The 18,369-nt window shown below is 33.2% G+C and overlaps 1 protein-coding gene across 1 annotated transcript; it reads right to left on the bottom strand.

Annotated features, from left to right (window-relative positions):
• LOC139876600 (sister chromatid cohesion protein SCC4) lies at positions 1 to 6,654 on the bottom strand. The gene is made up of 13 exons (XM_071863940.1): positions 6,350 to 6,654; positions 5,302 to 5,453; positions 5,048 to 5,189; positions 4,774 to 4,890; positions 3,676 to 4,177; positions 3,238 to 3,276; positions 2,989 to 3,110; positions 2,648 to 2,794; positions 2,320 to 2,409; positions 2,111 to 2,235; positions 1,583 to 1,788; positions 1,373 to 1,497; positions 1 to 420 (listed from the first exon to the last, which is right to left on the bottom strand). Exons 1-13 carry the CDS (start codon positions 6,560 to 6,562, stop codon positions 235 to 237), a joined length of 2,166 nt encoding a protein of 721 aa, XP_071720041.1. The 5' UTR covers positions 6,563 to 6,654; the 3' UTR covers positions 1 to 234.
• Between the last annotated feature and the right edge of the window lie 11,715 nt (positions 6,655 to 18,369).

Below are 18,369 nucleotides of genomic sequence, written 5' to 3' on the forward strand. Positions count from 1 at the left end.
AGTCTACAAAAATATCACTGTTCATAAATTTTACTACATTGCATCACAGTAGTATGGTTACATCTGGTTGAGGTCCTCAGATCATGTACAAATAGCATATGCGCCAAGCCCTAATTTAATAAAATTAAGATCTACATACACTATTGTATAAAACATGGGGTGTGTTTAGATCAGCTATGGCTCTTCATAATCGTACAACAGATTAGATCATACACGAAACAATCATACACGAAACTAACGCTTGCGGGTCCCACGTCTACTGAGATCTACATCCATGAGCCTAGTCGAAGGTCTGGGTGCGGATGATGACAATCCAACAGATTCGGGAATGTCGAGATCAACACTCATTGATGGCCCACCAATCGCTCGCTTGATATCATTTTCATGTAGTCTTCTGACTTGGAACTTTGTTTTCTCAATCTGTTCGTATAGTACACCAATTCAATATTCATATATGAAATTGATCGATCAAGTAAGGGGTAAAACGGTAAAGTAAATGTTCCATTAATAGTCCGAGCAGTACGTTTAACCCATTTGACATGTTCCATTTTTAGCTTAAACTTTTTTATTAAATCGATTTTGACCTTCAAATGAAAAACATAAACCTATTGACCAACTCATAAGTCAATGTCAAAAACAATATCACCATGATCGAAAGGAACTCAAGACAATTTACCCATGGTTATCGAAGTTGTCAAGTTTGACCCATTGACTTAAAAAAAAGTATTAATCTGGTTTAGTTATATCTCCAACAGGTCAAATCTGTAACAGGGTCAAGCAGGACACACACGTTGAACCCACATTGTTATATGTTATCAAACATTTAATCATACAGTATTTAAAGTGATCATTTTTTTATTCTAAACAGTACATATAATATACTCATATGCTGTTCAAAAAAGTTAAAAAAAAATTATTATACTCATATTTATACACAAATGATTCAAGAAAAAACAGAATGAGGTGGTTCCTCCAAACCTATTTGCCTACAAGTTACCTGGAAAACCGGTCAGGTTGGGTCTCGGTTTGGGTAACAGGTCAAAACGATTTTGGGTTGAAATGGGTCATGAGGAAACGAGTCAGACTTTTAAATGGGTCCAAATGGGTGAGGTCGGGTTGGGGAACGGGTCCAAATGGGTCATGAGTCGAACGATCAGATTTTTTAGACGTGTCAAATGGGTCGGGTTTAAAACTGAATTGAGAAAACTGAACTGAAAACGTGATTTTTTAAGCGTTTCAGATTTCAGTTTTCAAGTAGAAAATTGGTTGTAGGCTACAACCAATTTTGATTTTCGACCTACTCAACCCACTCATTTTACTACACCTACTTTATAAACGTTCATAAAAAGATTAACGGGACGTATAAACTTACAAGTTCAAGATGATGAGCAGATGAACGAGCATTAGCGAGTCTTTTCTTCAGCTCATCCACTTTTTTCTTCTCATATTCACGATTCTCTAATTCATTCTCCTTTTCATCAACTTGCTCATACAATGCTACATAATATAAGATAAGTAATCCGATTAAGCTCAATAAATACATATCAATAAATTAATCAGGAGATTCAAATGCAGAACGTACTCGTCAGATTGGATAAGACCCAGATCTGAGTTGGAATATCATAAAGTTTCTTTGCTAATGTAAGCGAGGACCTTAAGATCTCACGAGCCTGACTCGTATCATGAAGAGCTAATGCCAGGTGGCCAAGAATGGTTAGATACTGTGACACGAGTTGAAGATTCCCTAAAGTCATGTGTGTTGTCTGCAACCCACTTGCTAATTTAACCCTGCACTAACGTTACTTATGGTGAATGCAATACGAGGTCCAAAAGCTTGTCCTAAGTGCAACAAAAATGCATAAAAGTTCCTTAATTATTTTATTAATTCCAAATTCAGGTTATTGTCGAAGCAATAATAATTACAGTAAACATATTTGGCACTAAGTATCTATAGAATCAGAATTTAAAACTGGGAAAAGAAATTTTGGGTCAACCGGGCTCATTTCGAATGAAACCCGTTTTGACATGTTATCCAACCCACGACCCGCACCTCCATGTATGTCAAGTAGAGGTAAGTAAGTATGCTAACTATTAAGAATGAAGATATTACCGTGCATCTTGTAGATTCTCCTGCCTCATTAAAAGGAATCCATATGCAAAAAGAGCAGTAGTTTTCTCTCGTACTCCAACAAAAGAATCGATTATTTTATAGATTGGTCCAGCCAACTCTAAAGCCTAAAATTTACAGGACACTATTAAACATCAGGCATAAAGAAAAGGCTCGGGCAATAAGATTAAGATATCACCAAGTATTATTACCTTTGCATATGAATCTGGATCACCAATGCATATATAAGACACGGCTGCATAAATGTGACAGATGGCCTGTGCTGATTTGCTTTCAGTCAGCTGCAGTTTACATTAGCACAAATCCCAAAAACTGAGGGTGAGATATAACAATATAGAAACTAAAATGCAGAGACCATCTATAACAATAACATAACAATACAATTGAAAACAAAGGAAAAAAAGGTTGTAAAAAAACATAAAAGAATGTAAATTTACCAAAATACCCCTGGGAAAATAACTGTAAATGTTACTGTTCACGGGGGTATTCTGGTAATTAAACATAGGGATAGCTAACTACCTTCCCTGCTTCAACAAAGTGAAAAGCGGCTTCATTATAACAGGCGACACAATGGGCATACTGCCCTCTAAGCATCTCAATAATGCTTTCACATGCTTGCAAAATTGTAGGGAAACGATTAAACCAATCTTTCATCTCCAATAACGCCTGCAAACATGAAATAAATAGTATTAATTCAGTTTTCATCTCATGCATGCAAATTCTGATAATCACGTCAAGCAGAAAACTAGATTTTAAACGGTGAATATCATGACATTTTTCAAATATCCTCACGAACATTCTTTTAAAGATCAGACCAAAGACATGAAAGGCAATCCTAATATTAAGGGCAGACGACAAACCTCTTGTGCTTCAACAAATTCTGAACGAGTGAGTTCAATGGCAACTTTGTTTTCAAGAAACTGCATTAGGATCATCAAGTATACACCGGCCATCCAAATGGCCGAGTGTTGCAAATCCACCTCTACACGATATCAAAAGAATATATTTAGATATTACATTTAGATGACTATTGATGGGTTTTTAACTTGTTGAAAGATTAAATAACTGGGATTAAGATCAAAGTTAAGATTCGTAAGAAAATATCTTACCTGTTGTACCATCAAATATTCCATATTTCACCAGCTCCACTGCATGTAACGAACAATATATTTTAATTTCTATAACTTGTGGGTACAGGTGACAAATTTTATTCATACATATAGATATAGATACACCTCATTCGGTAATAACATACCTATAATAGGTCAACTAGGTTAAGCTAAAAGACCAAACAAAGCAGGTCGAAGGTATCCCAAATCTATTTAGAAATTCAAAACCTTCTAAGCTACATTAAAAAACATATAATATTTATGTAAATATATGGTTTTGTAATCACAGCTAACACGTCAAGTTTGTTGTGGATCAGGCCTACCTGACCCATTTTGAAATGTATTAACTTGTCTTGACCTGTTGACCAACCCGTCTAACCCAACCACTTTTTACAAATTTTCAAGAGTATAGCAATAAATTGAACAAAAAGGACCTACCTTTAATATTATTTAGCCCAGACTGAATTCTCTTTCCACACTCCTTAAACACTCCTTTTGGGCGGTTAAAAACAACCACCATGAGATCAACTAACGAGTACACAGCAGTTTTTGGTAGCCACTCCCCATCAATAGGAGTAGGTGCTAATTCAAGCTTATCGCCCAATTCTCGTTTCACATTACCAAAATACGCAGGTTCCAACACTTCTTGACTAAACGAATTTGGGCCAATTAAGTTACTGATTTCTCCTTCGATCTCATTTCGTCTTGAATTGAATGTAGACCTATCTTTATAGGGTAAATCAGTTTGTGATAGACCTTCGTTGACTATATTGAGTTCTTTGTTGAGCTCACGAGCATGATGCATTTTCTGTAAGTCATCTTTCATTGAAGCGTCTAATTTATCGACGTGTTCGCCAGCATTTTTGTAGTCGCATATACGGAGTAGATAGAAGATGTGGAGCAACTCGTTGTAGAAAAATAAACCTAGGCACTGTTGTCTCTATATTTCAAAAGAAATAAAAGTCAATGAAGGTGGAACAAGTTAAAATGGTGAAATAAAATCTGGAAAAAAATGCATGTATATACTTGGAGGTTGTTTACTTTTTTCTGTATTAAGTCATGTTTCCATTTGCCTTTGTTCAAAAAAGGGTGTCTGATTCTATGTTTGTCTCCAAGAAACAGACCAATTTTCAGATTAAGTGACAAAGAAACATCAATTTTACTTACTAAATTCAAAGCTGTACAGAAACAGATCATTAAGTGAAAAGTAAACAGGCCCTTACTTTACCAATATAACATCACATAACACAAAATGCCAATCAGAAAACAACGGTCAAGACAAAAAAACTTAAAAGTACATTATAAAAATCTCCAGATCACATAGCTACAGATGACAAGATTGAGAATTTAGAAATATCACTGGTATATCAAAGAAAAATAGCTTATAAGAAACTAAGTTCTATTGAAAACTGAACGTCTGATGTTATTTAGGATGCATAATTATGTTATCATACAAAAAACATGTTGCAAATTATGTGGAACTTAATGTGAAATTGAATCGCTAGAATGCGTATTGCAATAAAATAGGAGTCTTACTCTTTCTGGATCAACAGATTCCCAAACATCATTGCATCTAGTTACAGCACTTTCAACTAAGCTTCCATCATCCCATTGCATTAAATGTACATGGAGCACTGAAGTTGCAAAAAACATCTGTTCACAAGCACAACTAACACAGTCGATAATAGATTGCATATAAATCTCTATATGGATGCAACTAGTTTATGTAAGATGGGACAATGTAATGTAAAATTACAAAAAAAGGACATAAACATAATGACAAATATCTTGAAATGATAATTCACACAACCTGTAACTCGGGATAGTACATCTCACTTGCAGAAACATAACCATGCTCCAAAGCAGATACCGAACCTTGATAATCTCCTTCTATGATAAGAGCATTTGCAAGTTGTGAATTAAAGTTGCATGACCATAACTTTCCAGAAAACCTTTCAATAGAACAGAATAGCAATTAGTGCAGATTGTTACTATAAACATACATGCAAATATGCCAATTCATAAAACTTATATAAAGGCAAAACATGAAGATAGTAAATTTACCCCTCTCCAAAGGATTCAGTAAGTTCTAATCCTTTATTTAACAGTTGTTTTTGAGAAGTTACAGCTCCAACAAGATGATAACATTGGCTTAATAAACTATAAGCTCTGCATTTCAACTCGAAGCATGAAGGAATCGCCTTCAATAGTAGTTGCTGTAAAAACAAATACAACTCTGCTTAGTTAACCCAGTTTATATAGCTTAAGATTACTCTAATCAATAGTGTTGGTGTTGTAATAATATTCATATCATTATCAAGGAAGAATCATCATAACAACAGCAAAAACATTATCATACATAATGTTTATACACTATAATTTAAATGATCTCATAAACATACATTCCTACAGATACAAAAGTAGAAAATAAAGCTGCATGTGTTTAGATAGTTCAGATGCATTCGCCTCTATATATATATTGTGAGCATGTATATAGTAAATATGTAGTTATTTAATTCTGTGATTACATAATTATCTCAATATAAGTAAAAATGTGGATTAACGGGATGATTCGAATTACGTAGGCAATTCAATACATCTTAACAAGTACATGTAACGGATATAAATCCAAAATGTCTTATCATGTATAAAGGAACTTAAAAAAGTAAATACAAAATCGTAAGCTAAACGTGTATAGGTTCTCTCATAAGAAACAAATATTTTAGATTATATTCCATATGAAACATTGTCGATTGATATCTTGACTTTTACGTTGTATATCAACTTATTCACCAGTTAATTCACACATTTTCACCTGCCAACGCCGCAATGCGCGCGTGATAAGTACTTCATTTGTATTCCATATTTAAAAAAACTGAATTCATTCATTAATCCTAATATAAAATACACATTATCAAACGAGTTTACAACTTCATATCTAAACATACAGATTATTATTAATAACAACAACAATGAATAAATATATTAAATATATCAACATAATAATATAACCACGAGTGAATAAACTACATCAATAATCAATATAATCAATAATCAATAAATAAATAAAAACAAAACAAGTGAATTTGAATTTGTAGCATAACAAACTTACCGAACGTTCGAGGTGAGCTTTAGCATGATTAACATTATTAGTGTGTTTAAGAAGCAAAGTAGCGATTCGAAGGCGTGTTTTGACTTCAATAATTGGAAGAAATGAAACAGTGCTTTGACAAATTGCTTCCAAACACTTAATTGATTTCCCAATTTCGCCGCTTCTTTCGTGTAAATCTGCTAATTCCCATAGTCCTTCAGCTACTCCATCCATTTTGTGAAGTTAATTCAGTTCAATTTTGAAGTTTGATTTTTTAGGTCAAAATTTTCCCCCTTTTTAGGTTGCTATTTTTCTGTTCAATCGTGTCTTCATGGTTTCTCTATGTTCTGAGAAGTTTGAGACTTGAGTCAACGGTTATTCATTTCAATCATTAGTTGGGCTCAGTTGCTAGTAAGCCCAAAACTTATGGACCTACATATATAGTTTGTGCATCGAGCTAAAACGAAAATGTTAAGAATCATATCATAATCATCATAATCATAATCATAATCATCATAATCATAATCATAATCATAATAATCATAATAATTATAATCGAGTCTTAATTATATAGTGATAACCACATTTAGTTTACATAGATTTAATAAAAAAAATAAACATAATTAACAATTTAACATGCATAAATTACACTTCTTTTGTAAGTGAAAAATACATAAATGTACACGAGGAAATACACTTTTAAACCGGGTAGAACTTGGAAGTTTCTTTCGACAAAAAGTATAATATGACATATACTCACGCACCTAAGAGAAGTATCTTTTAAAGTTCTAATAATAATACTTCTGCCTTTCAGAAAAAAAAATATGACATATACTTGTAATTTTGAGGTGAATAACGTGTAAGTTTTGTACTCTTGTAGTCTTATTATGTATCATGAACTTTTTTCTTTTCTTTTTTTTTAAGCCACAAACTCACGCACCTACATAAATTTTACACGAATAATATTCTAAATAGGACTTGAACTCACGAGTCACGACTTTAAGGTCAGAGGACTTCTCGATACCGCTTGGCCGCTTGGCCAAAGCCCTTTTGGTAATGTGTCAAGAATATTACACTAATAGTAATTATTTTCAACTTCCACAAACATTGTAAGCAAATTATTACTCGTATAAATATGATAATTTGGCATTTTCAATTTTGATAATGTCACCAGATTACCTTGCTACAAACTAGTTATCTGATAAACCTTTAAATGTGATTATTTGACGCCAAATATCAAGCATACATGTAATCAGGGGCGGAGGGAGGGGGGGTCAAGTGGGGTCAGCCGCCCCCGACGATTTCGAAATTTTAGTGTAAAATTTTTCGGTTTTTCGATTTTGCCCCAGGTGGAATGATAATGCTAAAAACGAACATATATTTCATAGCATTATCCTTCAAGAAAGACAAGCTTTTAGTTGCAATTGTTCTATTTACAAGTGATATTCGTTTAAATAATAAAAGGTGAAGACAAAAGACAGATTCGACGATTTGAAGACGCAAACAACCAAAAAGCTAAAAAGTACAAAGTACAATCAAAGTGGTTCAAATTATTGATGAGAAACGTCTAAAAATTACAAGAGTACGAGTCGCAAAACGCAAAGTACAAGATATTAAATTGTACGCAAGGACGTTCGAAAATCCGGAACATGGACCAGAGTCAACTCTCAACGCGCGACGCAACGGGCATAAAATTACAAGTCAACGGAGTACAAGAATATAATATAATATATATATATATATATATATATATATATATATATATATATATATATAATTATATAAAATTATATATATTATATTATATATTAATTATATACGAGCAGCCCACGTTTAAAATTCAATGTGACCAGGAAATGACGGCCATGCGATCGCATGGCCTGGAGGAAGAAAATCCATGCGATCGCATGGCACCCAGCCACTTGCCACATCTATAAATTGAAGCGTTTTTCGGACGAATTTTACATCTTTTTCTATCCTCTCTATCTCTTACGATATATATATATATATATATATATATATATATATATATATATATATATATATATATATATATATAATTTATAATTTTAATTTTAATTTAAAATTAATAATAATAAGGGTATGTTAGCGAATGTTGTAAGTGTGTAAGTCGAAATTATGTCCGTGTAAAGCTACGCTATTATTAATCATTGTAAGTTATGTTCATCTTTTTTAAATTAATTTCTCATAACTAAGTTATTATTATGCTTATTTAAGCCGAAATAATCGTGATGTTGGGCTAAATATTAAGATTGGGTAATTGGGCTTTGTACCATAATTGGGGTTGGACAAAAGAACGACACTTGTGAAAATTAGGCTATGGGCTATTAATGGGCTTTATATTAACCAAACGATACCTCGTTAATTTAATATAAAGATTACAATTTGACGTTTCTATATATAACCACATACGCTTAATCAGGTACGGTGGGCGGGATATCTATAAATACGAATTATCGTTCATTTTACCGGACACGAGAATGGATTAATAGTTAATGGACTCATTAAAACAGGGGTGGATTACACTCAAGGGTAATTGGTGTAATTGTTAACAAAGTAGTAAAACCTTGGACTACACGCAGTCGATAACCTGGTGTATTCATTAAACAAAGTATTAAGACCTTGTTACAGTTCGAATCCCCAATTAGTTGGAATATTTGACTTCGGGTATAAGGATAATTTGACGAAGACTCTCGCACTTTATATTTATGACTGATGGACTATTATGGACAAAACCGTATGGACATATCGAATAATCCAGGATAAAGGACAATTAACCCAAGGTAATAAATTAAAATTAACACGTCAAACATTATGATTATGGAAGTTTAAATAACCATAATTCCTTTATTTCATATTTTTTTGCACTTTTATTTACTGTCATTTTATTTATCGCAGTTTTTAATTAACGTATTTTTTTATCGCAATTTTATTTATTGTACTTTTTATTTATCGCAATTTCATTTATCGCAATTTCATTTATCGTTATTTACTTTACGCTCTAAATTAAGTTATATTTATTTTTAATATTTTACATTAGGTTTTAACTGCGACTAAAGTTTTAAAATCGACAAACCAGTCATTAAATGGTAAAAACCCCATTTTACAATAATAATACTACTTATATATATATATATATATATTTATATATATACAAATATAGTTTTAAAAAAATATAGCGTTAAACTTGGCTAGTTCCCTGTGGACGAACCAGACTTACTAAAAACTACACTACTGTACGATTAGGTACACTGCCTATAAGTGTTGTAGCAAGGTTTAGATATTTCCACTCTATAAATAAATAAATAACTTGTGTAAAATTGTATCGTATTTAATAGTATTTCGTAGTAAATATATAACTATTTCGTATACACCTCTGCACACATCAAGTATTTTTGGCGCCGTTGCCGGGGACTTCTTAAACGCCGGAAGCGAAACGCTATATATATATAAATAGAAAAAAAAAGATTTTTATTAACTTTAATTCTTTTTTATAAAAATACGTTTTATATAATACAATTAAAAATATAAAAGAAAAAGAAAAATATATATCTATATTTTTAAGTTTAGTTAAATTTAAAAAAGTTTATATTTATTGTGAAAAGTTATAAAAAACTAATAAGTAAATTTTTTATTTATTTATAAGTTTTATATAAATATTTTACAAAAATATAAAACAGAAAAAAAATTAATAAATAAAATCGGGCCAAGGTACTGTAGCAGCCCATAATCTGGCCTGGAACCCTACTTCATGCGATCGCATGGCCTGACAACGTATATCTCATGCGGTCGCATGACGTGAAAAGACAGGTCTGGTACCTGGTACGTAAGATTAGGTTTAGGGTTTATTAATTATTATTATTATTAATTAATTCTAATTAGGGTTAAGTATAATAATATTTAGTTTAGATTTATTTATTTTGTATTTTTAGTTTTAATTAGTTTTATTAATTATAAACTAATACTTTTATAAAATAAATAAAATAAAAATAATACTTTTATAAAAATTATATTTTTATAACTTTAAGCTTATTTTTATTTTTGTGTCTTTTTAATCGTTTATTCGTAATAATTGTATTTTTTTTTCATTCGTAATTAGTTTTAAGATTAGTATTTTGCCGTAGTTATTTTTATTTCTAGATTTTTAGGCTTTGCCGTAAAATCCCTTAAGTGCTTTTTCTTTAGATTAAGACTTAGGCGCTTTAGAATTATGATACGCCGCTTTAAGATTTTAGTACTTTTTAAGTTATTGCCGTTTTGGATATAGAATTCTTTTTAAGCTTTAATACCTTTAGATGTAAGTTTTAATTCTTAGTTTTTAGACTTTTAAGTTTCGACGCTTTACTTTCTTTTTATTATTTTTCGACGCTTATTTTTCGACCTTTTATTTTTCGACGTTTTTCGACGCGCTCTTTTTCTTTCTTATTTCTCGACGCTCTAGTTTTTAGGATATAGATTTTTATTTCAAAACTTCAAACGAAAAATTATTTTAAGCGGTTAAATTGATAGACATCCAAAATTTTCTGGTTCGTAGTAATAGTTGGATTTGTTAGTGGCGAGTTGTGGGCTTCCGATTTAAAGGGTCCTGGCTACCTGCTGCATCTATTGGCTATTCGAAACGTGGGCAAAATCAGAAAAGTCTATTAATTTGATAACTTATATAATTTTTATCTTTTATAACTAATAGGATATTCAGTGAATGCACCGAGCGAAACGTTCACCACCTTTCATACGTTCGCCACCTTTTATGCGTTCACCACCTGTAACTCGATCAAGACATCTAGCCAATATTGTCGCCGTTGATTTTTCTTTAGAATCGTCATCTAGTCGACCAAGTACTCCAATTCGAATTTCCGATAATCCATTTTTTGAACCCGACCTCACAATTGAGAATCCGGAGGATATTCAGGGACAATTCAGAGATCCTGAACCACTAATCATTCCTCCTGAACCACAAATCAGTCATCCAGAAATTGTCGAGGAAGATACCATTAAGTCAGAATCCTCTAGTGATTCAGATTCAACCAATTCAATAATGGAAAATCTGGAACCTCTAAGTATGGAAGACCGAATGAGAGCTAAACGCACTGGCCAAGGCACGCAATTACTTAACCAGACATTAATGCGCCAGATTATGAAATCAAAGGACAAATCCTACACATGGTAACTAATCAATGCCAATTTAGTGGTGCGCCGAAGGAAGATCCAAACGAACATCTTCGAACTTTTAATAGAATTTGTACTCTATTTAAAATTAGAGAAGTGGAGGATGAACAGATATATCTCATGTTATTTCCCTGGACTTTAAAGGGAGAAGCCAAAGATTGGTTAGAATCATTACCTGAAGGGGCGATTGATACATGGGATGTTTTAGTTGAAAAATTTCTTAAACAATTCTTTCCGGCATCTAAAGTCGTGAGACTTCAAGGAAAAATTGTTACGTTCACGCAAAAGCCAAATGAAACTCTATATGAGGCGTGGACAAGATTTGGAAAGTTATTAAGAGGATGTCATGGTTTAGACACTTATCAAATAGTACAAATATTCTATCAAGGATGCGACATCACTACACGAAAAGACATCGATATAGCAGCTGGTGGTTCCATTATGAAGAAAACCGCAACTGAAGCTTACAAAATTATTGATAACACTGCTTCCCACTCACATGAGTGGCATCAAGAAAATGATATCGTTAGATCATCTAAAGCGGCTAGAGCCGATTCTAGCCATGATTTTGATTCCATTTCTGCAAAGATAGATGCTGTCGAGAGACGAATGGAAAAGATGGCTAAAGATATTCACTCAATAAGAATTAGTTGTGAGCAGTGTGAAGGACCACATTTGACAAAAGATTGTCTCAGTATTGAACAAACAATGGAACAAAGAGAGAATGTTTCATACATGAACCAAAGGCCTGGAAATAATTATCAGAATAATTATCAACCGCCAAGACCAATCTACAATCAAAATCAGAATTATAACCGAAATGTTCCATACAACAGCCAACAAGGTCCTAGCAATCAGCAAGTATCCAACAATACTTACAATCAGCAAAGACCTATTTTTCAAAACAAACCACCACAAACCGATGATAAAAAGCCAAATTTAGAAGATATGATGTCGAAGCTAGTTGAATCTCAAACTCAATTTTTCACATCTCAGAAACAAATAAATGAACAAAATGCTCAAGTATTTAGAAATCAACAAGCTTCTATTCAAAATCTGGAACAAGAAGTGAGTAACCTAGCAAGGTTGATAGGTGAAAGAAAACCGGGAAGTCTACCAAGCGATACAAATGCTAACCCCCGGAATGAAACAGCTAAAGTCATTACCACAAGAAGTGGTATTACACTTAAACCACCTGAAATACCTGTAATTTCTGATGACTCTATTCCTACTCCACAAGAACCACAACCTGAGCAAGATAAGAAAACAGAACCGGTAATTGAAAAGGTTAATGAAGATAACACAGTTAAGGCTAAACCTTATGTTAAACCATATCAACCACCACTTCCTTACCCAAGTAAAATGAGAAAAGAAATACTTGAAGCCGAGCAATCTAAATTCTTGGATATGTTTAAACAAATAAATGTAAATCTTCCTTGCATTGATGTGATATCAGGAATGCCAAGATATGCTAAATTCTTGAAAGATCTAATCACAAATAGAAAGAAAATGGAAGAACTCTAGGCTGTTACAATGAATGCTAATTGTTCTGCAGTGTTGTTGAATAAGATACCAGAAAAATTATCAGATCCAGGAAGTTTCACAATTCCATGTTTTCTGGGTAGTCTTAGTTCAATAGAAGCATTGGCAGACTTAGGTGCTAGTATAAATTTAATGTCGTATTCACTATACGCTAAACTAGATCTTGGAGAATTGAAACCAACACGAATAAGTATACAACTAGCCGATCGATCAGTAAAATATCCTAGAGGGATAATGGAAAACATGCTAGTTAAAGTTGGTACTTTAGTATTTCAGTAGATTTTGTTATTCTGGACATGGAAGAAGATTCTCGAGTTCCTCTCATATTAGGAAGACCATTCTTAAACACGGCTAAAGAAATAATAGACGTGTTCGGTAAGAAACTGACCCTAAGTATAGAGGACGAGAGTGTTACCTTTTCTGTTGATAGAGCCATGCAACAACCGCAATCTGCAGATGATACATGTTATTATATTCAAACTATAGATTCACATGCAGAATTGTTAGAAGAATTTCCAGAATTACAAGGAACAGGAGAATGTTCTTTAGGAGAAGGAACTGAACCAATTGATGAAGCTAAAATGTTAGCTACACTTATGGCTAATGAATATGAACCAACAACAGAAGAAATTCAAATGCTAAAAGAGGAAGACAGATATCGATACAAATCATCGATAGAAGAACCACCGATATTAGAATTAAAGCCAGTTCCAACCCATTTGGAATACGCTTATTTACATGGTGAATCTGAATTGCCTGTAATAATATCGTCTTCTCTTACTGAAAATGAAAAATCTCAACTCATTTCTGTGCTAAAAGCTCATAAACCAGATATTGCATGGAAGATTCATGATATTAAAGGCATAAGTCCTTCGTATTGCACATATAAAATCCTTATGGAAGAAGGTCATAAAATGTATGTGCAACGCCAACGAAGACTAAATCCTAATATGCAAGATGTTGTTAAGAAAGAAATTATTAAACTGCTAGATGTAGGTTTAATTTATCCAATCTCTGATAGTCCATGGGTAAGCCCAGTTCAATGTGTACCTAAGAAGGGTGGCATTACTGTCATCACAAATGAAAAAAATGAGTTTATTCCTACTAGGACTGTAACAGGATGACATGTTTGTATTGATTATAGAAAATTAAATGACGCCACCAGAAAAGATCACTTTCCCTTACCTTTCATTGATAAAATGTTGGAAAGATTAGCCGGAAATAGTTACTATTGTTTTCTTGACAGTTTTTTCGGATACTTTCAAATTTCAATAGCACCCGAGGACCCATAGAAAACTACATTCACGTGCCCTTATGGTACTTTTGCTTACAAACGCATGCCATTTGGACTTTGCAACGCCCCTGCAACCTTTCAAAGGTGCATGATGGTGATTTTTCATGACATGATAGAAGAATGCATGGAAGTTTTCATGGATGACTTTTCAATCTTCGGTGATACTTTTGAAACATGTCTAGTTAATCTTGAACGAATGCTTATTAGATGCGAGCAATCAAATCTAGTTCTTAATTGGGAGAAATGCCATTTCATGGTTAAAGAAGGCATCGTTCTTGGTCATAAAATTTCAAAGGAAGGAATTGAAGTGGATAGAGCTAAAGTAGATGTAATTGCTAAACTTTCACACCCCACCAATGTTAGAGGAGTTAGGAGTTTTCTAGGGCATGCCGGTTTTTACCGACGTTTCATAAAAGATTTTTCTAAAATTGTCACTCCTATGATTAAACTCCTAGAAAAGGATGCTCCATTCATCTTTTCAGATGAATGTATCAAATCTTTTAATATTCTTAAAGAAAAACTCACTAATGCGCCGATCATGATAACTTCAAATTGAAATCTACCATTTGAACTTATGTGCGATGCAAGTGATTTTGCAATGGGAGTCGTTTTAGGACAAAGGATTGAAAAATGATTTCAACCTATTTATTACGCTAGTAAGACGTTACAAGGAGCACAAACGAATTACACAACTACTGAAAAAGAACTCCTTGCCATTGTCTTTGCTTTTGACAAATTTCGTTCATATCTCGTTCTAGCTAAAACGGTGGTCTATACTGACCATTCTGCTCTTTGATACCTATTTTCAAAACAAGATGCCAAACCACGATTAATCCATTGGATCTTACTCTTACAAGAATTCGATATTAAAATCCGAGACAAAAAGGGAGCAGAAAATCTCGCCGCTGATCATCTTTCTCGTCTTGAAAATCCTGAATTAGAAGTTCTAAATGAATCGGCCATACAAGATAACTTTCCTGATGAATATCTGTTGAAGATAGATTATAATGAAATTCCATGGTTTGCAGACTATGCAAACTACTTAGCATGTGTATTCCTTGAAAAAGGATTGTCGTACCAAAAACGAAAGAAATTCTTTAGTGATATAAAACACTATTTCTGAGAAGATCCACATTTGTTTAAAAATTGTCCCGATGGAATAATACGCCGATGTGTATTCGGAGATGAAGCTAGTCAAATCTTAAACCATTGTCACACAGGACCAACAGGAGGGCATTATGGGCCTCAACTCACAGCAAGAAAAGTTTACGATGCTGGATTCTATTGGCCTACAATTTTCAAAGACGCACACCTTCTTTGTAAATCCTGTGATGCATGTCAAAGGGCCGGAAAAATAAATCAACGTGATGAAATGCCACAAAATGTCATTCAAGTATGTGAAGTATTTGACATTTGGGGTATTAACTTTATGGGTCCATTTCCAAAATCTCATAATAATCTCTACATTCTCGTTGCCATTGATTATGTATCTAAATGGGCGGAAGCACAAGCTCTCCCGACTAACGATGCACGAGTTGTAGTTAACTTCTTAAAACGTCTTTTTGCAAGGTTTGGAACACCGAAAGCTTTAATAAATGATCGGGGTACTCATTTCTGTAATAATCAACTTGAGAAAGTTCTCAAAAGATATGGAGTAACTCATAAAATCTCAACCGCTTATCATCCACAAACAAGTGGATAAGTTGAAAATACTAACCGAGCATTAAAAAGTATTCTAGAGAAAACCATAGAATCAAATCCGAATGAATGGTCCATGAAATTGGAGGATGCACTCTGGGCTTTTAGAACAGCCTACAAAACTCCAATTGGAACCACACCTTTTAAACTCGTTTACGGAAAAGCATGTCACCTTCCAGTAGAAATTGAGCACAAAGCATTTTAGGCTTTGAAGACATGTAATCTTGATTTACATGAAGCTGGACGTCTACGGTTAAGCCAACTAAACGAATTAGAAGAATTAAGACATGAAGTATACGAAAATTCGTTAATCTATAAAGAAAGAACGGAGAAATGGCATGATAAAAGAATAAGAAGTTCAAAAGAATTTAAAGAAGGAGATAGAGTTCTTCTTTTCAATTCACGATTCAAGCTATTTTCTGGAAAATTGAAATCAAGATGGTCTGGACCGTTCATAGTCAAAAGAGTTTTCTCATATGGAACAATATAGTTAATAAATTCAAATAGAATTGAATTTAAAGTTAATGGTCACAGAGTTAAACATTACATACATGGTCCGATGGAAGTTGACAATGAAGTCAATCATAATTTCACAACCCAAGAAAACCCTCAGAATGAAAACATAAATATGTTATCAACAACATATGAAAAACCAAAATTGGAAGACGGGGAAGCTTCAAATTGGAGTGATAAAGAAGAATTCCTATACAAACCTCCCATTCTAAGAAACGAAGAAAATTGTGAACAAGAAGTTCAAATAGAAATGAAAGAACCAAGAAAAAATCACTTGAAAAAAGTTAACAAACCAACTCTACTTACTAAAGTAGGAGACCCAGGTGAATTTATCATTTCTTGCTTGCTTAACGATGGTGCTATGTATAATGGACTCGCAGATTTAGGAGCAAGTGCAAATGTTATGCCTCTTTTCTTATACAAAAGATTAGGTGTAGGTAAATTAAGACCAACCAGAATAGGTGTTCAATTATTTGATCAAACAATTAAATACCCGGTTGGAATAGCAAACAATTTACTTGTTAAAGTGGGAAGTTTGACCTTTGTTGCAAATTTCATAGTTATTAATATGGAGGAAGACCTTGATATTCCTCTAATTTTAGGTCGCCCATTTTTAGCAACCACCGAGGCGTTCATTGATGTAAGAGAAGGTAGAATGACACTTAGGGATGGTGACAAATCGGTCACCTTTGTGAACCGAAAGTTTAGATATCCACCAACCAAAACTGTTGAACCAATAAAAACGCCTAAGTGTGATGAAGATGAAGCAACAACCAATGATGACCTGATAACAAAGAACCCCGTTGTTGATACGAAATTAGATGAACCCGTTTTTAACAGTTCAACGAAGAAACTTTATAAATGGATTCAAGATGCTAGGATTAAGGGGAACTTTAAGTTATGTAACCGATTAGTATCCAATTTGTCGCCTAAAGAAAAGGCAATGTTAGTTGAATTTGTGAAAGTTACAGAGGAAATCAACAATTGGCTTGAAGCAAAAGTCAGAGATATACAAGTTGTTGATAGTCCAATTGAAAACGAAGTTAATCACAATTTCGACACCACAGCTAACTAAGTGTGGGGAGAATCAAGTCCTTTTAAGGATAATATTTATTTCTGTTAGAATTAGATATTCTGTTTTCATGTAGTTTCTGTGAATGGAATCCGAATGGTCTTTCCCTAGCAGACCCTAAAGAACTAGTCTTCTCCCTCCATTCTGAATTTTTATTTTTTTAGGTTTTACGAGATGAAGAATTTCTTTGATCTGAACCATGGTCTAATACTACACGCTATGATTACTAAACGTAATAATGACATCCTTCCGAGTGAATTGGTATCATTCATAAGAGGCAAAATGGACGGAGTAAGAAAAGAACTCAGGAACAATCATCATAATATACATTTTGGTAAAGGAAAATCAAAATCCGCAACAAAAAGAAGAGCACGACTCCTTGAAAGATGTCATAAATGCGGAAAATGGTCACACGAAGGTAAATGTTTGAACAATCAAACATATTCAAATACCGAATTTGTTACTCTATGCAGAGAAGGACCGTTCATATGTTTAGAAGAAAATATATTGAAGAATCGAGGTTACACTTACGTAGCTATGAAAAACCAAATCACACGACTCTCCTATGAGTCGGCTAAAGCAGGTCTCTGAGAATTCTATCTCACAGGTAAGTATGTACAGTTTTTATTTGTTTTTATTTATTGCTTTTAACCTTTTAATAATAAACACTAAATCGTTCGCTATAAAGTATTAAATTGGTATTCAATAAAATTAGGTATGCGAAACCGAAATTAT

This window comes from Rutidosis leptorrhynchoides, chromosome 11 (assembly GCF_046630445.1).
Source record: "Rutidosis leptorrhynchoides isolate AG116_Rl617_1_P2 chromosome 11, CSIRO_AGI_Rlap_v1, whole genome shotgun sequence".
Classification (NCBI taxonomy): domain Eukaryota; kingdom Viridiplantae; phylum Streptophyta; class Magnoliopsida; order Asterales; family Asteraceae; genus Rutidosis; species Rutidosis leptorrhynchoides.